Source organism: Perognathus longimembris, chromosome 2 (assembly GCF_023159225.1).
Source record: "Perognathus longimembris pacificus isolate PPM17 chromosome 2, ASM2315922v1, whole genome shotgun sequence".
NCBI classification, from domain to species: domain Eukaryota; kingdom Metazoa; phylum Chordata; class Mammalia; order Rodentia; family Heteromyidae; genus Perognathus; species Perognathus longimembris.
This window is the reverse complement of record NC_063162.1, coordinates 45572964-45598582: the sequence shown is the minus strand read 5'-3', so window position 1 is coordinate 45598582 and position 25619 is coordinate 45572964. Positions and strand designations below refer to the sequence as shown.

Below are 25619 nucleotides of genomic sequence, written 5' to 3'. Positions count from 1 at the left end.
AGTAAGCAGGGACAAGAGGTAGGAGGGCTCACCAGGACAGCGATGGCTTCGGGCAGGGCTCCACTGGTCTTGAGGCTCTCCTTGGCATCCTCTACCACATGCTCCCACTCCAGACCCAGTGCAGTGAAGGTCCGGCTGGACGCCTCCTTGCCCTTGGGGTTCAGGATGAAGCTGCCCGTGACCTGATTCTTCACCGCTGGCCAGGGAAGAGGGTCACACAGATTTCTATTCCTCTTGATTACAGGGTCCCATAAATATGACAATAAAGACCTTCGCAGAGGGCCCTTGGGCCCACACCTATCTTCTCCAGCCCTCCTTTGCACAAAGCCTCCTAAATAAACTTAACCTGCTTCTGGACCCTGGTGTAACAACGCTACTCCCCCATCAAAGCTCTTCCTTATTCCTGACCAGCTAATCTCCATTCACAGTAACTGCTCAGCATGATCCCCTTCTCCTGGAAGCTGCCTGAGATTGCTCTGCCCTTAGGGACACTGCCCTCCCTGCAGCTTGTAGAACAGAGCTGAGAGGTTAGGAGTAGAGAGGCTGTGGAGTCAGGTTGGCCATGGGGAAACTATTAAGCCTCCATGCAACCATCTGGGGAGTGGGATTGGTCATGGTAGCCAGCACACTTGGAGGCTGGCCTGGGAGCAGAGAGCAGCAGCACACCCTGCAGGGCATTGCTGAGCGCTGCAAGGAGCCCTGTGTGCCCCAGCCTCAGTGGAAAGCACAATGTGAGGGACTATCATCATGAAAACAGAGCCATGCTCAGCTCTGCACACTTTCTGTGATTATGAACACCCCATCTCTCCCAGCCGCCTAGTGGCACAGCTCCCTCTTGGGGACCTTGTCCAGCATAGGACTCAGCACAGAACTCAGCTTTACAAGCATCCAGGGATCTCCCTGAAAGTCCCAGTGGGTAAGCAGCTGGCAACTTGGTGCTGAGAAGGGGTGGCAGGCGGTCCTGGGCAGATGAAAACAGGCAGCCAAGGTCCTTTGGCTGTACCCTCAGCCACCCCAGAAACCTCTAAGGCTGGGGAAGGGCCACCGCCTGCAGCCCTCACAGCTAGAGGAAGAGAAAGGCAGGGGGGAGCCCCAGGGTGTCCAGGAGGAGTTCTCATCATCTGGGTGTGAAGATGATCCTAACAGCTCACTGACAGTGTGCAGTGGCTCTACAAGTGTGTCCCCACGCACATCCGGAAGTCGGGACAAGATCAGAGGATCTACTGAGGGTAAGGGTTTATCCTGGACACACTTGGAGCCACAGTGAGCTGGGGATGGAACCAGGCCAGAGCCCAGGTTCTACAGAAGCAGCACGATGGTGGTGGAGGTATAGGGGCAGGGCAAGGGGGCCCAGAGGGCATCAGCCTTTCCCGGAGGCTCTCCCTCACCACCCACTCACCCAGGGTGCTTCTTTGGTCTGTCTAATCTCTCTTAGCTCCCAGACTCCCTAGGCTGGAGCTAGGCAGCTCACAGCAGCCATGGTGAAAGACGCCTAGCCTACACCCCTGTCCCAGGCCTGGGGGAAGACCGGTGTGACATTAACATGCCCTTCCAGCTCTGCCACTCACCCACCCACTCTGGGCCTTTCTGTGCCTCAATGTCCTCAACTGCAAAATGGGGTCACAGTTTCCTTCATAGATTGTCAGGTTTCAATGAGAAATGGGGTGAACTCAGTTCCAGTTTGAGCCAGTCTTGGCCTTTACTACAGGGCTGCCACCAACCTTGGGCTTCTTCAGAGGGCACATACCCTGGCATGCTCACAGACACAGTCTGCACATTTACGGCTCTGTATTAAAGTAGCATTATGAAAGGAAGTAAGGGGTCGATGTGCTAGACTACAGACACAGCTCTCAATTCCCTCCATTCCTGCACGTGGCACTCCTTTACACTGAACTACACTTCTCCCATCAAGAGACATTCTGGCCAGGCAATGGTAGCTCATACCTATAATCCTAGCTATTTAGGAGGCTACATTCTGAGGTTTGTGAAGCCAGCTCAGGCAGGGAAGTCTGTTAGACACTTACTACCTCCAATTAACCACCGAAAGGCTGTAAGTGAAGCTATGGCTCAAGTGGTAGAGCATCAGCCATAAGTACACAAGCTCAGGCACAACAACCAGGTCTTGAGTTCAAGCCCCAGGACTGGCATATGTGCCTGCACAGGCGCATGTATGTGCACACACACTCTGTTTCTCTACCCCTTGAACCTGGCCTAGAGGCAATGGGATTCTAGAAAATGGTGGAAGCAGAGACTGGAAACTTACTCGTCCTCTGGGGCTTTCCCTTCTGTTACTGCTGAAACCATAAGACCATGGGAGGAACCCCAGCTTAGTCTATTGAGGACTTAGCCTTGTCACCCTCATAACCCCAACCATCAGTCAATACCAACACCACACTTCCTAGACCTACAAGCTGTCAGCTTTTTCCTGAGTCCATGCAGACAGCCAGTAGAAGAACCAGCCAGCTGAGCCCAGCCCTGGCTAGGGTTATAGAACAAGACATAGTGGCTCCAAGTGGTGTGATATGCAGCAAGAACTGGCCAATATACTCTATAAAAGTACTTTTCCTCAAAAATGCTTTTTTTGTTGATACTTTTGTTTTCTTGTTTGTTCATTTATCTGTCTTTGAGAGGGCAAGGAGGGGACACAGAAATGGAGGGACAAAAGGTAAGCAAATGCAGCAGTGGTAGTCACATGACACTATATTGAAAATGAGATATACAACTTGTGGTTGGGGACAGCAGGGAGAAACTGGGAGAGCGCAAGGTAAGGGGTGACATGTCCAAAAAGAAACATGCTTTCTACCTGACATATAAAATGGTAATCCCTCTGTACATCACCTTCATAATAACAATAAAAAAATTAGTTTTCCTTTTAAAGCCATCTAAATGCACAAGAAATTTGAGCAGTCATTGTCTCCATCAAAGAAACTAGCCCAAGGGGCAGAGGTGTACAGGGGCTGGGGCTGTTCACTAGACCTTCTCAAACCATAGGATGTGTAAGTTATTCAGCATACATTTAAAAGCAACATAAAGTCTGGCACTGGTGGCTCACGCCTGTAATCCTAACTACTCAGGAGGCTGAGATCTGAGGCTTATAGTTCAAAGCCAGCCCAGGCAGGAAAGTCCATGAGACTCTCATCTCCAATTAACCAAAACACTGAAAGTGGCATGATGCTCAAAATGGTAGAGTGCTAGCTTTGAGCAAAAGAGCTCTACCAACCCCTGATCCAAGCCTGTATATACCACCTGCCCTGGATTCACACCCCTGATCTCCCTGCCCCTCAAGCCCACTCACCAATGTGGTGGGGAGCCTTCTCTAGCATGTCGATCTGGATATGCCTGGCACCTGCCGGGATCTGCACCAGTTTTGTGGCTCCTGACACAGGGAAAGATCCAGAAAAGGAAGTGAGTGTTCTGAGCAGGTGGCCCTAGCTCAGCACCCAACCCCACCCCAATGGGGAATCAAGAACAAAATCAATCTGCACATGTTTGTTCACCTGTAAAATAGGGGTGGGACCTTCTTCCTACATGTTGGGGGCAGGGACTGTTGGGGGCAGAGACTGTTGGGGGGAGCAGACAACCTTAGTTGTCTAAGTTCCTGAGAACCTAGGACCCATGCAAGCACTGCCCTATGTGCTACTATCATCTCCCACTTTCTTGACGCTTTTGGAATAGATCTAATTCATACTGAAATATAAAAGACTAATAATATCTGACCCTTTTCCACAGCAAGTTTGGTCAGACTGGAGGTGTGAAGTCAAGGAACTCACAGATACCAAGAGTCTGAGGCAGGAGATGCCACCAGTTATTTAAAAAAAAGAGAGAGAGATAAGGAAAACTATCAGTATAGTCTTGGCCACACCCTCAGATCACTCTGACCCCTTGATCCCACCAACAGCTCCAGGGCCAACGAGAGGGTTGGGATCCTTTCTGTTATAAGATGTCACCCAGATGGGCATGCTGCACACAGCTCCTGAGCCCTAAGCACCAGCATGCAGGAAAGATGGGGTCACCCATGTCTATCAGCCTGGGAAGGTCTTGGGGCAAGCTCCTGACTCCTGGTCCCATCACTCAAGGAGGGAAAACATCTATGGTGGCCCCAGCCTGCTTACCTGCTTGCTTGGAAGCCTTGCCCAGAGTCCCCTTCACAGTCCTGCAGTGGGCGTTGTCCCCACCACAGACTCCACACTTGTCATCTGCTTTCATGGACCCCACCTCCTTGTCACAGCCTACAGGCTGAAGCCAGAGGGGAGGTCAGTGAGAGGAGACTCCACCACCCATCACCCTAGACCAGGCCAGAAGCCTGATTCTCTCCCTGGTCCTCAGGCCCTGGCCAAGGGAGGAACTCTGGTCCAAGAGGGCTCCCAAGACAGGGCTCTCCTGCAAATTCACCTGGCAGCCCTGGCCAGGTCCTGAATATGACATAGCAATAATTCTGGCTACCCCATCTCTCCTCAATTAGGCCAGCAATAAAGGATATCACTCCAGCAGCCCAGGGCTGTGGTGGAAATCAAATGTAAGTCAAAAGCAACCATGCCTCCTCGGGGAGCAGGAGGTAGGCAGCCTAGCCCTGAGGCCCGAGGAGCAGGCAGAGGTTTTTTTTTTTTTGGGGGGGGGGACTGGACGGAACACTCACCACACACTCGCCACGGGCACAGACACTGTATGGGTCCCGGTAGCTGCAACGTGTCCCATCGTGGACCACCTGGTTCATGAATACCACATCTCCTGTGTCTGCCGACTGGCAGATCAGCTCACACTTCTGGGCATCTGCAGAGAGAAGAGAGACCCCACTGAGCCCCACTGGACTTGGACTTGCCCAATGTAGCCGGCCCAAGATGACCTCAGCATGTGGCTGGCCCCTGATCCGGGCAGCATGGGGCTTTAAGACCCCTGCTGTGGCCCTTGCTCACCCACCAGGGGACTTGAGGCTTCCCATGTCACCTGAGACCCAGCTGCCCATTTCCATTATCTCTGATGAATAAAATGCCCTGTCAGGTTACAGAGAAAAATCAAATGCCAAAATGACAACAAACTGTGTTCCAGATACTTCCAGTCTTTATGTACACACAACTTGAAATGCTTGTGAAGTAACTCATTGAACCTTCTCTGCCCTGCAGTTAGGTAAGTTCTAGCATGGCAGGGAAACCAAGGATCAGAGGATTAAGGCTCTGCTCATGGTTACACAGTGGCTCAGCTCAGGTTGCAGCCTGGGAGTTAGCCTGCAGTGAACGCCAGTGGGCTGGCAGCATCTTACTAGCACGCCTAGCATGCCCATGGCCTATCTGGGCATCTTAGCATCTTAGCAGGTGTGTGCCCAACAGAAGATGGAGTGAGCGTGAGGCAGAATAGTGCCCCATATTTGGAGTGGACAATGGGGTGCCAGAATGCAAGGGACAAAGGTCCTTTCTGGTTCTAACAATGGAATGTTCTCTGTCGGCTTCTGATGTCCTTAAAAGGAGGTTCCAGAGAACATATAAACATTTGCTGTGCTTTTTGGAAAAAAAGCGAGGTTGGGGGCTTAGCTAACTTCCTGGAATTTATATCACAGTCCTGGGAAAAGTCTGAAGTCTAGCCACCCCAAGGGCTTTCCTGCCTTCCCCTCCCAGGTCTGGCTGTTGGTTTGATTTCAGAATGTCCTTAGAAGTCTTTCAAAGTGAATTGCTCCCATAGCCCATTCCTAGGGACCCTGTGTGGCACAGCTCCCAGCTACCCAATACCTGTGGCTTATTGCCTCCAGTACTCAAGACTGCAGTCTGGATTCGTCCCATCCCAAACCACCTGGTTCCCCACCTGGGGGCTCCAACTGTCCAGAGGACAGGCACATCCCAGCCTGTATGAGGCAGCAGGAAATGCCCCGCAGCTGTGGAAGCCAGCTGATGGTGAAAGAGCATGGTGAGCTCTCCAGAGCAGAGGAACCAAAGCAGAGAGAAGATGCCCACTGCAGGTGTGCCCCCCACCCCCGCTGCCGAGGAGGCTGGCAATGGCAGGCCTCTGACGTCCCTCCCAACTGGAGGATCTGTCATTATGAACAGGAGCTGAGGGACTGTTCTTTTTTTTTTTTTTTTTTTTTTTTGCCAGTCCGGGGCCAAGCTTGGACTCAGGGCCTGAGCACTGTCCCTGGCTTCTTCCCGCTCAAGGCTAGCACTCTGCCACTTGAGCCACAGCGCCGCTTCTGGCCGTTTTCTGTATATGTGGTGCTGGGGAATCGAACCTAGGGCCTCGAGTATCCAAGGCAGGCACTCTTGCCGCTAGGCTATATCCCCAGCCCTGAGGGACTGTTCTTAATGAAGCACAACAGAGGGTCTCTCGGAGGACACAGAGAAGCTGGGTGCAGGTGGCTCACACCTGTAATCCTAGCTACTCAGGAGGCTGAGCACTGCAGTTTGAAGCAAACCCAGGCAAGAAAAGTCCATGAGACTCTTATCTCTAATTAACCACCCATAAAAGGCCACAAGTGGAGCTATGGCTCAACTGGTAGAGCACTATCCTTGAGGTAATAAGCTCAGGGACAGTGCCTAGGCCCTGAGTTACAGCCCCAGGACTGGTTGGTGCGTGCACATGCACACACGCACACACACACACACATACACACACAGAGAAGCCAGCAGGTGAGGCCATCTCAGAGGATGGTGAAGGTCTTCTAGCTGGAGACCCTGAAACTCCATGTGCTCTGCCTTGTGGACCTGCCCCTAACAGAGCCCAAGGCAGAAGCAGGCCAGAAACACATGGCAGCTGGCACCAGACTGGTCCCCAAATCCAGACCCTGTGCATGAGTCTTCCCCAGGGCACTCTGAAGAGGTTGAGGAACCTACAGGCTCTCACCTGCTTGCTTTTCAAATGACCTTCAGCAACTGCTGAACCAACAATGAGTTCAGTTCTTCAGATACTGATCACGTAAAATGCAGAGCACCCAAACCCCTGGGAGGGGCTGGGAAGTGGACAGGCAGGAAGACCTTGAGACAAATTCTGGAAAGTTAGCTTCTTTCCCACCCCCCAACATTGCTTTTAATAAGCAGCACAAGTTTCTGATTGTCTACACTCCTCTCTCTCTCTCTCTCACTCTCTCTCTCTCTCTTTCTCTCTGTCTCTCTCTCTCTGTCTCTCTCTCATCCTATCTATGGTGTCCTGAGGCTTGAACTCAAGGCTGAGTTCTGTCCCTTAGCTTTTTCACTCAAAGCTAGCACTCCATCACTTAAGCTATAGCTCCAACTTCCAGTGTTTTGGTAGTTGGAGATAGGAGTCTCAGGGAGGACTTTCCTGTCCCAGCTGGCTTTGAATTGTGATCCTTAGATCTCAGCCTACTGAATAGCTAAGATTATAGACTTGAGCCACCAGTACCCAGCTGGACCCTCTTCTTAAGGACAGATGTCAGAAAGGCACCATATTCCAACCCAGCATTGCCGTACTTCTATAGTCCTTCTGGGTGAAGGACCCACTCATTGAACCTGTAAACCAGGGATGGTCTTGATAGGGACAAAGGCCCCAGAGATATACAATGCACCAGGCCTACACAAAGGCATGTGGCAAGCCTGCTGACTGCAAAGCCTCCGTTTTTGCACCCCTACATCCCTCCACTTCGCTAGCGTCATGGGAGGGAGGCCTGGAGGCCACAGACAGAGAAGACCACTTACCATCCTCTGGCTCATAGGGGATCCAGTTGTGCTTGGCATTCTGGTGGATGTAGTAGGAGTTGCGCTTGGCACACTGCTGGGCCCGGAAGTCTTCGTAGGGCCCTGGACATTCCTCGCTGTTGCAGACCTGATACTCTAATATGGGCCCTGAGCACTGGCGGCCTCCATAGGCTGGGCTGAGGTGACACAGAGAGGTCAGGTGACCTGGCTGGGAAGACTAGAAGTGGGGGGAAGGGAAGCTCCCCACATGATCCCAAGGGGCAGCTGATACTACAGGGCAGCATCACGGGGCTCCACTAATTTATCAGCTCAAAAGTGACCACAACATGGGGGCTGCTGAACTCAAAGACCTCCAGTCCTCTTTCCTGACTATCCAATCCTTCAGGTGTACCCCACCTGTCAGGGCCAGTATCACTGTGCCTTCCCGTCACCTCCACTTCTGTACGTACAACAGAGAATTAATTGCAAGGCTAATGCTATGGAAGGCTCCCATTTGCAGAAGGTCAGGACAGTCTAACAAAAGAACAAACTGCTCCCATTTGTAAAAGCTCTAGATAGCCGTCTAAGAAAGAAACAGGGCAGTGGGCTTCCCACCTCTACAGGCAAACAACACAGAACAATGGCCATTATTATTTTTTAGGGTGCTTGAATCGCGGTGGTCCTGTTGTCTGCCTTTCTAAGTGTTCAGTACCAGGAGAGGCCAGGCCAGGCCCTGTTTGTGTAGAAGACCGTAGGCCAGCTGACTCCATGGTGGACTTAGCCAGCTCCTGTCTCTCAAGAAGCTGTCCTAAGCCAAATGCTTCAGCCTGGAGAATGGAGGCCATGGGGAACTGTAGCTCAGAAGTTCCAAAAACATGGAGTAGGGATGGAGATCCTTCAGAGAGGGTAAGAAGTAACAAACAGATGTCTCCTTAGGATGCTTGAAATATTTTAGGGTGGCTTTAATGTTTAAAAAAAAAGGCACATCAAAAAAATGCAAGGAAGGTTTGCAGATGAGGTAAAAAATAAACTTGGAGGCGATATACAACACACTTAGATCAGTGTTTACTTGAAGTTTAGCCGGAGGATTAGTGTCACGGGAGGTCTTGTATAACTAGCAGAGGCTCTGGGCCCACCCAGACTTTCTGGGAATCTTGTGCACAGGGCAATTTTGGAATCACTAATTCAGCCACATTCTCAGAAGTCAGAACTGATAGGTGGCTAGCCAATGCAAGACGAAGTGATTTGCTGCACCCCAACAATTTGGGGTCCTTGTCATGCATAGAACACATAACCACCTGTAGGAATCATTCTCTCCTGTACCCTGCCCCCTACTGTCTTCCTTTCCAAGACCTTCAGCCCTAAGGAGTTGAGGTTACCTGCTCTCCCCACCCTAGCCAAACATACTCACGGGGGGTTGTCGCAGCTCCGGCTTCGAGATCGCACTCCACCCCCACAGGACCGAGAACAGGACCCAAACTTGGTCCAGGAGCTCCAGCCTCCATCCTGGCCATATGTCTGCTCCGGCGACTTCCAGATACAGTGACCTTTGAAGCACCACTGGGTGGGGCAGAGGGCACAGGGTCACCCTGGGCCACTGCAGCTCAACCTGCATGGAGGGCACTAAGGGGGCACAAGGAGCAGCTGGTGGACCCCAGGAGGGAGCCCAGAGAAAGAGAGAAAGAGAGATTGAGAGGAGGAGCCTGGGGTTAGATAGAATCTTGCCCCTTCCAGGAGCTGAACAGCCTCAGATAAATGACTCGCCTCCCCAGGCCTCCTCCTCATCTGGGAGCATGGATTAACAGGCTCTGTCCATGGCATTCAGTGCCTGGCACACAATGCCCTCCAGAAATGGCAGGAACTAGTCAAGAGATTACTGAGGATAATAAATGAACTATCATTTCATTCAGCACCCCAGGAGAAATGAAGGGCAGAGATCAGAGAAAAGCTGTAATCCTCCCAGTCCCTAGAGCCAATCTTGGTTCTGCCTCCTAAGTTACCTCCCTGGGTCCACAAGCAGGTGTGTCCCTAGGAGGCCAGTCTGCCACATAGAGATCTGTCCATACAGAAGAGGGAGCATGTCCATGGGAATGGGAAGACCTGGGCTTGAATCCCAGCTACCCTAGTTCTAGCTGTGTGTGGTCACTTCTCTTTGCTGAGCCTCAGTCTTCCCATCATTAAATGGGACTGTTGTGAGAACTGGGAGGCCTTAAGGGCCTGTGCATGGGGCTGGCAACTCCAAAGATGACTCTACTAAAGGCAGCTCCCTTCCCTTTCACTATAGGATAACACAGGAGAAATGTAACAAAGCTCTAGATCTTTCTCAAGAAGTGAACTCACTAGTTCTCCACCTTTGAGGCACCTGCGGGGAGACTTTAGAACTGCAGAAGCCTGTAGACCAGCAGAGTCACAGCCTCTGGGCCTTTAGGAAGCTACAATCGGGGACAATTTACTTACCACAAAGTCCCTCATTTTGTGTGTACAACTTTCAATGACTTTTTTTATATAAATTCAAAGAATTGTGCGACTTTCATCCTGGCCCAATTTTAGAACATTTCTGCCACCACCCCTCCCCTAAGATCCTCTGTGCCATCTACAATCACCTCCTGTTCTCGGTATAGAGATGATCTCAGCTCCCGGATAAGTTAACACATAGCCAAAATGGAGACCCACGGAGTAAGTATTTGTATGACACTGTGACTGGGAATGGCCTGGGATTCCAAACGGCTGGAGGGTGTAAGGAGGGAAAAGCTTGAGGCAGGTACAAGTACCTTGGAAGAGAGCCTGCCAGAGCCTGTCCAGGGCCACAGGAGGCCCCATCCATCCATCCATAAAGGCACAAAGCCCAGAGATGCCTTAGAAGGACAGGTGGGAGCAGAAGGATCCTGGTAGGCCAGAGGTCACAAGTCAGAGGACAAGCCAGTGGGATAGACGCAATGCCTGTTCTCATAGCAAATCCCTCCTAATACCAGCTGCTTCCAGCTCTTGCTCTTGCTTTGATCCAGTCACTGCAGAACCACCTTTAAGGGTGGTTGGTCAAGATGAAGCAGGGTTGGAGGAGCTGTTCAAGTTCAGTGAATGGTCTAACGTCACCACACAGTGGTCAAGAACAGGGCCAGCAATTATGCAAAAGCACAGTTTAGGGCTCTCTTCAGCAGCCACAAGGGCTCCTGACGAACCCAGTCCTAGCACCCACTCAGGCTGGAGGGAGTAGACATACTCAGACACAGGAGAAGTAAGAAGCACAGCGTGGGGAAGAGGAAAGATCACATGTGTGGGAAGGACAGCCTGGGGGTGAGGGAGAGGGCAGGACACCTGGAGTCTTCCCTTCATCCCCATATGCTAATCCCTCCCTGGCTGGCCATAACTAGGCTTCATTCTTCTCATCTGTACAATGACAGAAAGTGTCTGCTGGTTGGGCTTGAGATCACCAAAAGCAGCCAACACTGGAGCAAAGGGCCATGATGTAGAGAGAAAGACAGAGGCGTGGGAAGCCTCTAGGCACATCTGCCACATGCTGAGCTCCAGCTTCTCCTTTTGCACTGTCCCCATCAGCATACACAGCCAGGGGGCCCTGACACCCCAAAACATACAGCTGCAGCCCCCAGAAGTTACCTTGCCTGGTGAGCACTCAGTCCCATCCAGCGGGGGCCCCTTCTTGGTCTTGCAGAAGTAGGGGTTGTCAGGGTGGCTGCACCACAGCTGCTTGCAGGGCTCAGATGTCCTAAACTGCATGGCAAAGGGGAAAGGTCACCAGGCTGATCTCCTGCTCTGACAAGTTGCCTGGGGCAAAGGACAGTGATGGGGAGGCAGGTGTAGTGGATGTTGGAGCCCAGGACACTCTGAGGAAGCCTCTGTCCCCCCATACCCTACAGCTCTACTCTACAGCAAGTGCAGGTGGCTCCGGGCTCTCTCCCATCAGGCACTGAGAAAGGGCTGGGCATGGTACACTTGCCTCTTGTTTTTTCACTGTAAAAGCTACTCTGCACAGAGTATGAGGCTCTGGGGAGGTCTGGGCCCAAGATGCTCCCCAATCCCTTCACACAGGATCTTAAGGAGACCCAGATGAGGCTGTGACCCTCATCTCCTTCTAATGTGGTCACTGAACAAGGCCAGAGGTTGGTGACCTTGTGTGCCAGATAATCTGGGACAGGCCTGATCTCCTTACTATTCTCTCAGCTAAATAAACACCTTATACATATAGTGTTTGGGGCCTGAGCTTCCCACACCCTGTTCTTCCATCCCCAGAACAGAGTTGTGTCAGACCACATGTCCCACTGTAGCTGGAAGTGTGGAGGAGGTGACCTGACACAGGCTCCTCTGGACCAAGTGGGGGCCTTGGAAGGTAAGGAGTTCTGTGTTCCCTGCCTGGAGGTGGAAAACACTCAGGTCACCAAGGCTTGCCATCAGAAAGCCCCACCCTGATATGTCCCCTTCTCTGAGCCCCAGACTGGACCCTCCCAGTTAGCCCATTTGCTTCTCTCCTAGGAGGCTCTGCCTGACCTCCAGGGTCAAGGGTTCTGCCCTGTCCTGACCCTCAGGGAAGGGATGACGGATGTTGCCCGCTGTCTATGTCCTCAGGCATGAGGTTGAGAGGAAGTAACCCTCTGAAGAGAAGTGACATGCAGGTATAGGAGTAAGGAGTCAGAGCAAAATGACCCACCAAACCCAGGGGTGGGAACTTTTCCTTCCCCAGACCCAGAGGCCCAGCCTCTGACCTGACATGGAAACCATCCCTCAAGTAACTCCCCAGGCAACCAGCCCAGTCAGGGCCCTATTCATCATCAGTCCTCTCTATCTGCTCCTCCCACCTTCCCCGGGCATAAGTCCTGCTCAATCCTTTGCCCCCAGGTGGGGCTGCATGGGGCCTGTGCCCTGTCCCCTACATCCCTCTGTTACACATACACACACACACACACACACACACACACACACACACACACACACACACACACACACACCCTCCATGGCTGGCACTGAACCTATGATGGAAGATGCCTATGAACCAACTAGCCTGGCCTGGCAGAGGCCAGGTACTCACTGCCAAGCAGGTGTGATACCCAGTGCCGAAGTCGAAGCGGCACTGCTCATCCATTGAGTAGTTGATCCCGGGCAGTTCCGGGGGCGAGGGCCAGGTGTGCTCAAATGGGTCATCCAGGAGACAGTCATAGGAGCTATGGTGAAAACATGGGGGAGGGTGAGCCAGCCTGAGGGCAGCAAGCCCAAAGCCCTCCCTTCTCAGGAATGGAGCTCCTAATGAGCAAGGAAGGCCAGCAGGTGACTGTACCAACACCCTAGGCCCCAGCTGTGCCTTCTGAGGATAAGCTGCCTTGGACTACCCCTCAGTGTCAGTGACAGGGAGAGCCTGATATCTAGCCAAGGACAAGATCATTCCAGAACTGGACTTAGCTCCACCCGCAGCTGCCTTAGAAGGTCAGTTTTACCCATATTAAAGTATATACTGTGGCCAAGATTAGGAGTTGATTTGTGGACAGTCTGAGAACTCACCACCCTGAGGCACAGTGCTCCCAGTGTGTGTCACATACACTGGGCAGGCTGCTGTGGAGGTCAGAACTAAGTGTCTGCCTCCAACTGTCTCCTCATCCACTCAGTGCTGTTCTCAGGCCTTGGTGTACCACTTGTTGGGGCCTCGGGAAGACAAAGAGCAGCAGCCCCAGTCTGGTGATGCTAATCCCCTCTGTAATGTTGCCTGAGGTACCGATAGATCCTGATTCCCAGATCCAACCAAGCAGATTCTAATCAGCACACTGAGGAGACCCAAGGGGCCTGGGGTTTTAGGCTAGTAGAGCCATATAAGAGTGAGACCAAGCAGGCAGCAGATGGCTTGAAGGAATGGCAGGCTACCTGCTCTCCAGCCCAGCCCCAGCCCTGAGGCAGGGGGACTTACGGGAGATAGCGGCTGAGCTCCAGCTTGCTGCAGCGGGACCAGTGGAAGCGGTGGAAGGCGGCCTGCACCAGGGGAGCCATGACGCTGCCCAGGCTGGTCTCATCCGCACAGCCATTGCCCTGCCCATCATGCTCCATGCCCAATCTGAAAGGTGAAGGAACAGGAGTAAGCCCCAAGTCATGCTGGGGAGTCCAGCCCTGGGAAGGCAGCCTGAGACAGGAGGCTCTGTTCCAACTAGGAACTCAGACTATACCTCCTGGAAACAAATGGAACCCTAAGTTCCCACAGCATGGAAGAGCCTCAGAGGTTTCCCTGGAGTCAGCTCCATGTCTCAGAAGGACACAGAGACACAAAGAAAGAAAGCATTACTGCTGGGCAAGGAACTGAGCGTGGGTAAAATCCAACAGCGCTGATGGAGTCCCTTGCTTAGCTCTGTTCCTGTAAACAGGCAAGGCCAGGACAGAACTGTGATCTGTGCTGAGCACTACGTGACGTGATAAACGGTAGCTCCTGGGTTTCTGGCCAGCCTGTGGCTTCATGAGGAGGTTCTCTGCCCTGTAGCCTGACACATGGCAGGTGCCTAAGAACTGTTGGTTGAATGAATGAAAGAATGAACCAATGAATGTGCTGTAAACAATATCCATGCCCACAGAGCTAGAGGCCAGCCTCTACCTGGCCCTCTGCCTGGGCTCTAAGTGTGCCTAGTTGTGAAGGGTTCAAGCCAACTCCTCAACATACAGCAGTGCCAGGGCAAGCAGCTATGGTGATGTCAGAGTAGAAAGGAGCCAGGGATAGAGACCCAGGCAGCAGGCCTGGCCTATGACAAAACGGCCACTGAGACTCCCTTTCAAAGGCAGGATGCATCTGATCTCCATGACCTTCCATTGGGAGGACCCAGGGAAGGTACAGAAGTGCTATGGTCCCCTTAAATCCTTCCTACTATAGACTGTACCCTCCCTCCCTCCCTGAGCTCTGACACAGTGCAAGGCCAGCTCTCAGGCATCTCTTGGGACTGTGGGACCACAGCCTGAACTAGGCAAAGCCTTTTCACCCATAGGACTCTTCAGAGCTCTTCACAGCCCACAGCCACAGAGCCACCACCTGGTGCCCACCTTCTTGGTACCACTTACACATGGCCAGTCTCGTGAGCCACCACAAAGGCTGAAGAGAAGCCATCCTCGTGGTTTAGAGCACAGCTCCTTAGGGGGTGGCACATGCCAGTGACAGGTGCATATCCTGCCAAGGAGAGGGAAAGAGGGCAGACATAGATCACAGGCAAGTGAGGTAAAGTATGCTGAGGTCTGTCCAGCCCAGCCCCCACAGGGACATCATGACCTCGGAGTGGCTAGAGAATCTCTACATGCTTGAGAAATCCCCTCTTGGCCTATAGTTCTTTATGGTGTGTTCGCTACAGTTCTGAACAAGTTATAGGATTTCCAGGCAGGACCCAAGCCTGCACACACTCTACTTCCATGTGCTTTCTCCCCCTCTAGTTCTGTCTTCAGTCAACAAATAAGCTTGAAGTGCTTTCTGTCTGAAGGTAAAGAATGGCTGTGTTGTATATATATATACTCCAGGGAGCCAGTGGAGATGCACACCTGCAACCCCAACTTCTCTTCACCTGTGATTTTTTTTTAAGTTTTTAAAATTTTTTTGCCAGTCCTGGGGCTTGAACTCAAGGCCTGAGCACTGTCCCTGGCTTCTTTTTGCTCAAGGCTAGCACTCTACCACTTGAGCCACAGTGCCACTTCTGGCTTTTTTCTATATATGTGGTGCTGAGGAATCAAACCCAGGGCTTCATGTATGTGAGGCAAGTACTCTGCCACTAGGCCATGTTCCCAACCCTTTTAAAGTACTTTTTGTGGGCTGGGGATATGGCCTAGTGGCAAGAGTGCTTGCCTCGTATACATGAGGCCCTGGGTTCGATTCCTCAGCACCACATATACAGAAAAATGGCCAGAAGTGGCGCTGTGGCTCAAGTGGCAGAGTGCTAGCCTTGAGCAAAAAAAAGAAGCCAGGGACAGTGCTCAGGCCCTGAGTTCACGGCCTAGGACTGGCCAAAAAAAAAGTACTTTTTGTGTGCTAGCACCCTTGGAACTTGAATCAAGGCTTGAGCATTGACTTTTAACTTTTTCTCTTAAGGCTTATGCTTTGCCATTTGAGCCACATCTCTACTTTTGGCTTCCTGGTGGTTAACTGGAGATCAGAATCTCGTGGACTTTCCAGCCTGAGCTGGCTTTGAACCATGATCCTCAGATGTGAGCCTCCTGAGTAAGTAGGATTTTGGGACCAGCCTGGGAAATCTAGAGATACAATCTCAAAAAAAAAAAAAAAAAAAACTGTCTAAATGCTATGGAGAAATCAGGTAATGCCTTCCAACATACTCCACCATTAAGGCAGGTGCAGTTGGGCAAAGAGATTAGCTCAGTGGTGGGCCTGCCTGAAAAGGCAGAGTTCAAGGAGGAAGAAGTGTCAGGGAGAATGAAGAACGGGAAGAAAATGGTTTCCACTGGAGGGCTCAAGGGAGGAATGGCTTATGGTAGTAGCAGAGCTCCACCTAGAAGATAGGTGATGACACAACTCACTCGAGAGAGGGGGATACCAGCCAAGGTGCAGACAGGCCACACAGGACTGGGGTAGAGCAGCAGGGCTGACCTAGCACAACAGCCCCAGCCACCACACACTAACCACTGCTGTGCGTGAGACCTGTGCTGAGGACCTGCTTTCAAAAACAACCCAAGCTGGGATGAGGCGCAGTGGGAGGGCACGTGCTGAGCAAGCACAAGGTCCTGGGTTCCACTTCCAGTACCCTCTCCCTGCAAAAGCTCATTTACAGACTAGAAGAGCTTCCTGAGCTGGGGAAAGCCTCTGCAGGACTGCCAATAGGAAGCAATTGACTAGAGGGAGCTCTCCGTGTCTGAGTTGTGGCTGCAATGGTCTTTCATCAGGCATTGTTTAGGAGAATGTAATGAAAGGCTGCTGCAGAGAGTTTAAGACCTTTATTGTCCTAGAGCTCTGGGGTTTTGTGTTGCATACCATGTCATTACATGCATAAGTATGTGCCTCTGCCTGTGTCTGGGTGCTTATACATGTGTGCATATATGTCTGGGAATCTGTATGTGTCTACATACATATGCAAGTCTTGCATCGGCAGGTGAGCGTGTGTGTGTGTGTGTGTGTGTGTGTGTGTGTGTGTGTGTGTATACCATATTTGGGCTTCATGGTTCAGATAAAGGCTGGGTGGACAGGGATGTCTGACTCATATCCAGCACTAAAACAGAAAAAACCCACAAACCCCTCAACATGAGATCTGGAGAGTCAGTTTAGTCTCAAGTCTGTCACTTGTCTGCTGTATTCATGACTAAACCTCTTCACCATCCAGGGTCTCAGTTTCCCCTTAGAGGAAAGCTATGCAAGTTTACAGATGCTTATAGTTGTCAATACTCCGTCATGGACATTTCATGTACCCCTCAGTCCTGTGAGCAGCTTCGAACTGGAGGAAGGCAAATGCTACATACAATCTTCCCCACTTAAGAGTCGGAAAAACCCAGGAGCTGAACCAGGCTAGTGAGGCATAAAATAGGGGCAAGGCATAGGCTTCTTTTTCTGCAGCTGACATAACCACACTCCAAGTGCCCACATTCTTCCATAAAGACACAAGGATATGATGTGGGCAGAAGCACCTTAAAGGTCCTTCTGGAACATAAGGCCCAGGACCCAGGACCTGGCCACTCACAGCTACCCATAGGCTGGACCAAGAGAGGGGGCTTGTGAGTAGGGACCTTTTCACTTATCCTGGTCCCCAAGAAACTATTGCTCACCCATCCAGGTGTCCCTTCAGGTCCTGTCCCCTCCACCGTCCCCACAACCCAGCCCAGAGGCTCTACCTGTGCCCAGCAGGCTGCATACACCTGGCTATGGCAAATACAGTACCTTGCATACCTGAGGGCCCAAAGTGCTGCCGGGTGAGGAAGACAACATGATCATGGTGTTCGGCGTGGCTGGGGTCCTGCCGCTGCTGGGAGTGTGCCCAGCGACACACCTGCTCCAGGCTCCGTGCAGGGTTCCCTCGCTCAATCAGGCTCAAGGACTACAGGCAGCAGCAGAGAGATGACAGCAGAGTGGTAAGAGCTCCAGACACTGTGACACTCTCCTCCCACATGCAGGTGGGAGCTCCGCAGCCCAGAACTTCAATGAAAGCCCTAGAGATCACCAGCTATTCCCACCTGGCATGCTGCTGACACACAGCCCTCTCTGCTTTAGGGAGTACTTGTGTGCCAAGCCAAGCACTGCGCCCTACATGTATATTAGAAACCACAAGTAATCCACAAGGGAAGTGCTGTGCTGAGTATTTTCCTGGAGTTAACATTAATCTCATTCACAGTAGCCTTAGGGAAAGCTCTGTGTCAGTCCCCCCATTTAGACAGAATAGGTGCCAGCACTCCAAAGCTCAACCATTCCAGGACTTGTCTTGGTCACTGCCTCCTCTAAATTTGTTCCTCTCTCAATTCCAAAAGTGGCCCCTTCTGCCACAACACTGGATGTCAATTTTTCCACTGAAGGAGGCCGGAGTTCCTGATCCCACCTCCAATGCCTGCACCATGGAGCTTTGATTCTGATTTTGGAGACAAAGTTTCTGAACCTGCACTGGTGGCTTCCCAGCCTGCTGACAAGCAGGACTCACCTGTCGGTAACCCACCATGATCAAGCGGACCAGAGCAATGTTCACGTGGGCCCCCAGGGATTCATCGTGGTAGATCTCATCTACCTGCAAGGAGAGTGGGCACAGAAACAAGCAGGTACTGGCAATGTATGGTGTGTCAGGTCTTGGGCTAGATTCTTAGCAGACGGTAGCCCATTTCATCCACCATGTCCTCAAGCAGGCATTCTCTCCCCCTGTTTCATAGATGAGAAACTTGAGGTTGAAAGATAAAATGATTTACCCAAGAACATGCAGCAAAATTCAGAGCTAGGATTCAAATCCTGGGCAGTTTAATCTCAATTCTGAGCTCTTTTCGCAAAGCCAGAGTCAGTGGGGATGGGAAGGAGGTGGTCTCATACTCAGCCCCTGACCAAAATATTCATCTTAGCAAATCTTTGAAGTGCCTTTGCCAGAAAGGTCACCTGACTCAGGGGACCTCCACTCAAGCCACTTGTCCTGAGGTCCCTGTGCACCTTGTGTACCTTCCTAGCCACCACAGGGATGATGTCTGCCCTCTGTGCCCAGGCATTGGCTCGTTGTGCAGGGCAAATCCAGGGGCTGTGCTCCAGGGCCTTGGGGCAGTAGCTTCCCATCACCTGGAAGCAGGTTAGAAATATAGTCTTAGCTCCCACCCCAGCCTCTGAATCAGGGCTTGCCTTAGTACAAGATACCCAGGTGGTTCATAGACACAGTCACACTCAAGGAGCCTGGCTCAGGACAATTCCTTCCTCTCACAGGCCCAGGGACCTCCAAAGTCACTACAGAATTCAGCCCATGCTACTGCCCTTCCAGAAAGCCCTAGATGGCACCCACGTGTGGCTCTCCCAAGGATACACACTAGATATTCTAGAGTATCCCCTTGGATACTATAGCTTTTTCATGTTAAATAACATTTCACTGTAAAAAAAAATTGTTTTGAAAAAATACAAGCCAGGCACCAGTGTCTCGCAACTGTAATCAGAGCTACTTAGAAGGCTGAGATCTGAGAATCACAATTCAAAGCCAGCCCAAGCAGGAAAGTCCAAAAGACTCTTATCTCTAATTAACCATCAAAAACAGCTGGAAATGAAGCTGTGGATTCAATAGTAGTGCACTATTCTTGAGCAAAAGATTTCAGAGAAAGCACTCAGGCACTGAGTTCAAGCCCAACCACCAGCATAGAAGAAGAATGAGGAAGAGGAAGAGAAGAAGGAGCAGGAGGAGGAGGAGGAGGAGGAAGAGGAGGAACAACAAAAAAAGAAGCAATAATCTACACTTCTAGTAGTAGCCAAATAGAAAATGAGCACAGTTAACTAGCTTCCTGTGGTGTGTGTGTGTGTACGTGCTCATGGCTGTTATTTTACAAAATATGTTACAGTGGTCTGCTTGTTTTTTTTTTTTTTTTTTTTTTTGGCCAGTCCTGGGCCTTGGACTCAGGGCCTGAGCACTGTCCCTGGCTTCTTCCCGCTCAAGGCTAGCACTCTGCCACTTGAGCCACAGCGCCGCTTCTGGCCGTTTTCTGCATATGTGGTGCTGGGGAATCGAACCTAGGGCCTCGTGTATCCGAGGCAGGCACTCTTGCCACTAGGCTATATCCCCAGCCCCGGTCTGCTTGTTTTGAAAACACAAATGGCATCTTTAAAAGCATCCCTGATGTCTGTCTGGGCTGTACCATATGCAACAAACCTCCTAAAAGAGATTCAGAGTCTTGGAGAGAAGAGACTGCCCAAGAAGAGCACTCACTTGCTTAGCCAGTCAGTGTTAGGACACAGCAATACAGAACCAACTCTGGAGGAGAGTTCAGGGTTCAAACCCCAGCCCGGCCCCTCTATGATCTGGCTGGCTTGGACTACAGCAGAGAACTCCTCTGATCCTCTGTTTCCTTTTCTGGAACACTTAAGTCTCGGGCTTGTAGGACACAATTGGCAGCAGTGATGGAGACAGAAGTGGAGAATAGCCTATGTCTCCTTCCCACACAGGCTTCCTGGAAGCTAGGATGGAGTTTCTGCCTGTGCTTGTCTTTACCGCTTCCATCTCCCCTATGCCCTTTGGCCATCAATTCTTTCCCACACACAGAAGCAAAGCAACCAACCTGTAACCCACAAAGGGACCACTGTCCACCAAATGAAACAGGGCTTTCAGCTACACATGTGTGAGCGCTATGGGGAAAGGAATTAGACACCTGTTCCTGGGATGACACACCCCTGCCAGGACAGCCTAGGACAGAGCCAGGCTGTGGGTACAGAGGCACACATGCCCCACAGTGCCCAGGACTGGCAGCAATCCCAGTGCTTGAATGTACACAACTCAGAGCAGCCAGCGTCAGGCTTCCACCATGGGCCTTCCCAGTACCCACGTCTGGATCCAGTCAAGTATTCAGAACAAAGCCTAGCACCCTGCTGTGGACAAACAGACCCTGCCAATCCACACCACAAAGCATATCACATAGACCCACAGGCACAGGCACAGGGTCCCTCCCTCCCTCCTCTCCTCCCCCAGCACAGCCAAGACTTCACAGGAACAAAGTGCCCCACAGCATGAAGACAACTTCCTCCGCAACTTGCAGGCCCCATACCCAAGTCTCAAGGAAGACTTGGCCCAGAAGGACTGCAGATCCAATCAGCCCCACGGGCCCCACACCCATGCTCCCTAGCCACCTCAGGATGCCCTGCAACAAAGTGACTTAAACAACCTGGCCCCTAAGCCCTTCTAATGCCAGGCTGCGGCCTTCCTTGCACACAGGAATGTGGCCAGTGTTGGGAGTGGGGCTGTCTTCCAATGTGCTTTGGAGAATAGAAAAAGAGCCTGGCTAGAAAAACAGGACAAAGGCCTTCACCCATAGAGGATCTCACCATGGCCTTGAGCAGTCACATATGTGGACGGCTGGACATCACATCATGGCCCATTGCCTCTGCAGGTGGACCTGCAGGTGTATGCCAGATGGGGCAACTAATCAAAGTGGCTAGACAACACATGGAGAGCTTGTGTGGGCTTCATGGAACCTCTGATGGGGTCTGGGCACTGATAGGGTCCCCAGAATATCCAATAATCTTGAGAGTCATGTAGCTCTCTCCTACAGACATCTTATTAACCCCTGCACCATGCACCCTGGAAGTGCCTTCCCTTGGAACCCCTCTTGTCGAGCAGAAACTCTTCAATAAATCTTTGCCATTTTACTCCTCCCTCTGTGCCTGTTGACTCATTTCTTCAAGACCACAGAGACAAAGGACCTGAGCCAGGTGTTGTGGTTTCTCAGTATCACTTTGGGAGCACACAAAGGGTGTTTCCTAGCCTCTTTTGTGTACTGCAGGTACCCATGAGTCACTGGATTGGCTTCTGCTAGGACCCAGGCCATCTGCATCAGATGGCCCTGTATCCATGGGCTCAATCCATCATATGTTGAAAATCTATAGAACAAAGTTGTCTATACTGAACATGTACACTTCTTCTTGCTATCATTACCAAAACAATAGTCTAATAACTATCTACATAGTATTTATGTTGCATCAAGTATCACATTAATCCAGAGATGATTTAAAGTATGCCAGAATACTTGAGCATAGATTTTCATATTTGTGGGGGTCTTAGAGCCAATCCCCCAAGGATACTGAGAAACAATGGTACTCATCTCTGCCCCTCACCTAGAAGATCAAAGTCGTTCATCAAGCTTTTCAGTAGCCCTTGTTACAATGGCTGCCATCTCCAGCCTAGGCCATTGTGTGGGGTTGTGCCCTGCCATTCCAAGCTCCTTGGTCCAGTCCTTCTCTGGACATTGCACATTGAACACATCTTCACATAGCCTTGGCCCTCTAATGAAAACCCCAGTGGCTTTGACTTGGCTAGAACTGCCTTGTGGCTTTGCAGGAAAGCAGGGTCAGGGAAATGGCTAGATAGGGCTGCCATGTTGGCTGGAATTTCTGAGGCCACCAGACACAGAGCACCACAGCCAGGAGGTGTTTCTACCTGGGCAACCCAGGACCCCACACCCTCTGGAGCACACCTATAGAGTTTCTCTGACAGCCTCTAGCCTGGCTGTCACCCAAATCTTGGCCCTGGGAGCCTCACCCTTTTGTGGCTACAACCCAAATGCTGGAGGGGAGGCCAGAGATCCCGCTTTGGGGCGATCAGGAATTGCTTCCTGTGATTGGGAGCAAGGTAGGATGGCAAGACACACCCGCAGGGCATAAAGAACAGTGTGTCCCATGTGACCCTTACTTCTCATCTCTGAGCCAAGTTCAAGGTCACTTGTTGCCAGGACCCTTAGGTTTAGAGTTTGACATCACACATTGGCCTGAGATAGCCACAGGGTATGTACCAGAAAAACAAGCAAAGGTTGGATCCTGGCCAAGGGGAGGCAAAGCAGAAAACAGAGAGGACAGGTAGAGAGTGCTGGGGTTGGAGGTATGACAAGCTGTTCTCTGAGTGTCTTCTATGTGCCAGGCACTGCATGAGGGCTTTAAACACAACCCATGACCAGCTTACAGAACAGTTAGTCTCATCTCACAGGTAAGAAATCCAAGGTTGAGAAAGATTAAGTTCGTTGCTTATTGGTCAAGGCCCCTCACCCCCAGCTGGGAAGTGGGAAGACCAGGATTTGAGATCAGATCTTTGACTCTATAGCTCCTGTTTATGTTCAGCTGCTGTCCAGAACCAGTTTCCAGGCTGAGGTGATAAAGATGAGAACAGTTCACAGCTCAAAGGAGGAAGGACAAGTCCTACACATAGGCCCAAAGCCTGACTTGGCTGACAGAAGCATCAGCAAGAAGCAGACTAAACATTAACTTCAGGGCCTGGACTGCAGGCCAGTCCTGGCCATGAACATCTTGTCATTCCATCCTAGCAACACATGGTGTTCCTTGAGCTGTCAGATCATCCTCACTTCAGAAGTGTACCCTCTTCCTTCAGGAAGGGTGGGGACACAGACTTATCCTTGAGGCCCTGCCATTTTTACAGTTTTTACTGAGAAGATGGGCTGCACTGGTAAAGGTGGCTAGGCTCCGTGGAGGTGAGCTGAAGAGGGCCAGAGGAGCTGACGAGATGAGCCTCACACTCCCGGGTGGTCTATGAAAAAAGGAATAGCAACGATGAAGAAGAATTGGCTTCAAAGCCAAGGATGGGTTGAGAAAGCAGAAAAACAACCAGGAACTAGTCAACTGGGCAAGGAAGGAGGCACTCACCAGGAGAAGTAGGAAGAAAGGCTGGATGGACCTCATGCCTGGGGCTGTCTGGAACCTGCATCCCACATTCTCCTCCTGATATCATGCATTTGATTTTTAGATCACAAAAAGTCTTTCTTGAGTCCAAAGGTGTGTGGAGGTTGGCCTCCCTGGCCAATAGCAACACAGACAGCCAAGCAACAGTCACAAGAAGCCCTTCCTAACTACCATACCCCTACCAGAAGGCCCTATGGTCATGCTCACTTGGTGTGAAGGCTCATCATCAGTTTTCCTATCCATAGAGAGGGTGTTCCATGTGATGAGACATCAGCAATCCACTGAGACCCTGAGACCCGGCTTACCCTGGCTATCAGACTGGCCCACCACAGAGTAGCCAGGCCTGGGCCCTGTTTCTCCTGGTTTATGTTGGAACATAGATCTGGCCAACGTACAGGCTATATCGTGGGCCAGGACCTGCCTCCAGAGTCACTAGGGAAGACTTGGAAGCTGTAGCTTCTCTCAGGCAGAACAAGGTTCTGGGAGTACTGAGTATCCTTCCTTGTTTCCTCTTGCCCAAGTTCATGACCATGTAACCCTGGTATGCCCACTGCCTGTTAACCAGCCCACCTCTAAAGTCTCCATGGAGCCTGTGGGCTGGCCCCAGCTGTTCCTTGGGGATCTAGCTGCTCAGTCCCTCTCATGCCCAGGTTGTTTGTGAAAAGTAGCTCCAGAGTACACAGGCATGGACCTGCCCAGGCCAACAGAGTCCCTTTCACACCACCACAATGCTCAGCCTTTATCCCCCATGACCTACTTGCAAAACGCAGCAGCCTTTATGCCCCAGGTTGGCCTGCCTTGTGTGTAATCAGAGGCTGGTGAAGCTCTGCACTTCTTGCTGCCTCGTGAGCTCACCCCTCGGAGCCCCCTCGTCTAATGCACTCGTTTATGGTGCGGAGGAAATATACCTTGTGGAGACAGGAGGACGAAGGCAAAGGCAGACATGGAACACTTAGAGGTTGGCCTGGCTCCATCAGACCCATGTCAGGCAGATCATTTCCTGAAAAGTCAAATCATTCTTCCCCTCTCCCAGCTGCAAGCTAGGGTCTTCCTTCTGCCCACTCTGCCCCATGTCCCCTGAGCTGCTTGTCCTCACATTCTGTAACAGATGCAGTGGGAGGGGACAGAGCATAAATTTTGGAATTAGGCAAATATGGAGTCGAAGCCTGAAGATTCTGAGCAAATCACTCAGCAACTCCAAGACATGGAGGCAACAGGGATGGATGGTCAGAAGGGCTTAAGCCATGCTCAGCTCCCTGGCAGACATGAGATAGGCCCCTCTCTCCGGGCCTTTCCACTGGCCCATCCCAGCCTCCACTGGCCTCCCATCCATCCTGTCGTCCTTCAGTCCACCTGGGGAACCACAATCCCAAACTCTTCCTCCTATATCTTTATGCAAGAGCCCATGCCACCATCCTATGGACTTTTCTGTCACAGGTAGACCTTCAGTGGGATCTGCCTGAGCCTTCCTGCCTGCACAGCCCTCCATATCCTCCTGCTAGCTCCTCACCTATTAACCCTTTTCCCCAAGACTGGCTCGTCTGCCTCTTACTCGATCCAGAAAGCCTTTCTCTAGCCCCATCTGCAGTCGGGCCATCTCCTCTAAGCCCCTTCAACACCATCTTCGTAAGGGGGCTAAGGCTTGTTTTTTATGTCAAACCAAAGCTTCTAGACTGGAAACTAGTCAATCTATGATAACAGGCACCCAAAAGGTGATCACTAAATGTTTGAAATACCTTTTCCATGTGCTCTACAGAGCTCAGATGGCCAACTACTCAGAAAGCTGAGATCTGAGCATTGGTACAGAGCCAGCCCAGGCAGACAAAACCTAATAACTCTTACCTCCAATTAGCCAGCAAAAAAAGCTGCTAGTGGAGGGGCAGTTCAAGCGGTAGAGTGATGAGTAAAAAAGCTGAAAGGGAGTGAGAGGCCCAGAGTTCAAGTTCCAGGACCTTTACAATAAAAAATTAGTTTTAAAACAAAAGTAGAGGGGCTGGGGATATGGCCCAGTGGCAAGAGTGCCTGCCTCATATGCATGAGGCCCTGGGTTCGATTCCCCAGCACCACATATACAGAAAATGGCCAGAAGTGGCACTGTGGCTCAAGTGGCAGAGTGCTAACCTTGAGCAAAAAGAAGCCCGGGACAATGCTCAGGCCCTGAGTCCAAGCCCCAGGACTGGCCAAAAAAATAAAAATAAAATAAT

General features: G+C 51.4%; 1 protein-coding gene across 1 annotated transcript in view; it reads right to left on the bottom strand.

The window, feature by feature from the left end:
* Positions 1 to 25619, bottom strand: part of Adamts14 (ADAM metallopeptidase with thrombospondin type 1 motif 14) — a 65166-nt gene that overhangs the window by 10578 nt on the left and 28969 nt on the right. Inside the window, exons 5-16 of the mRNA XM_048338951.1 lie at positions 18206 to 18289; positions 17464 to 17611; positions 14652 to 14757; positions 13522 to 13665; positions 12655 to 12787; positions 11229 to 11342; positions 9025 to 9173; positions 7635 to 7810; positions 4637 to 4770; positions 4113 to 4236; positions 3296 to 3376; positions 33 to 196 (exon numbers count right to left, since the gene is read on the bottom strand). Coding sequence (XP_048194908.1) covers positions 33 to 196; positions 3296 to 3376; positions 4113 to 4236; positions 4637 to 4770; positions 7635 to 7810; positions 9025 to 9173; positions 11229 to 11342; positions 12655 to 12787; positions 13522 to 13665; positions 14652 to 14757; positions 17464 to 17611; positions 18206 to 18289 — 1557 coding nt within the window. The remainder of the gene's footprint in view (positions 1 to 32; positions 197 to 3295; positions 3377 to 4112; positions 4237 to 4636; positions 4771 to 7634; positions 7811 to 9024; positions 9174 to 11228; positions 11343 to 12654; positions 12788 to 13521; positions 13666 to 14651; positions 14758 to 17463; positions 17612 to 18205; positions 18290 to 25619) is intronic.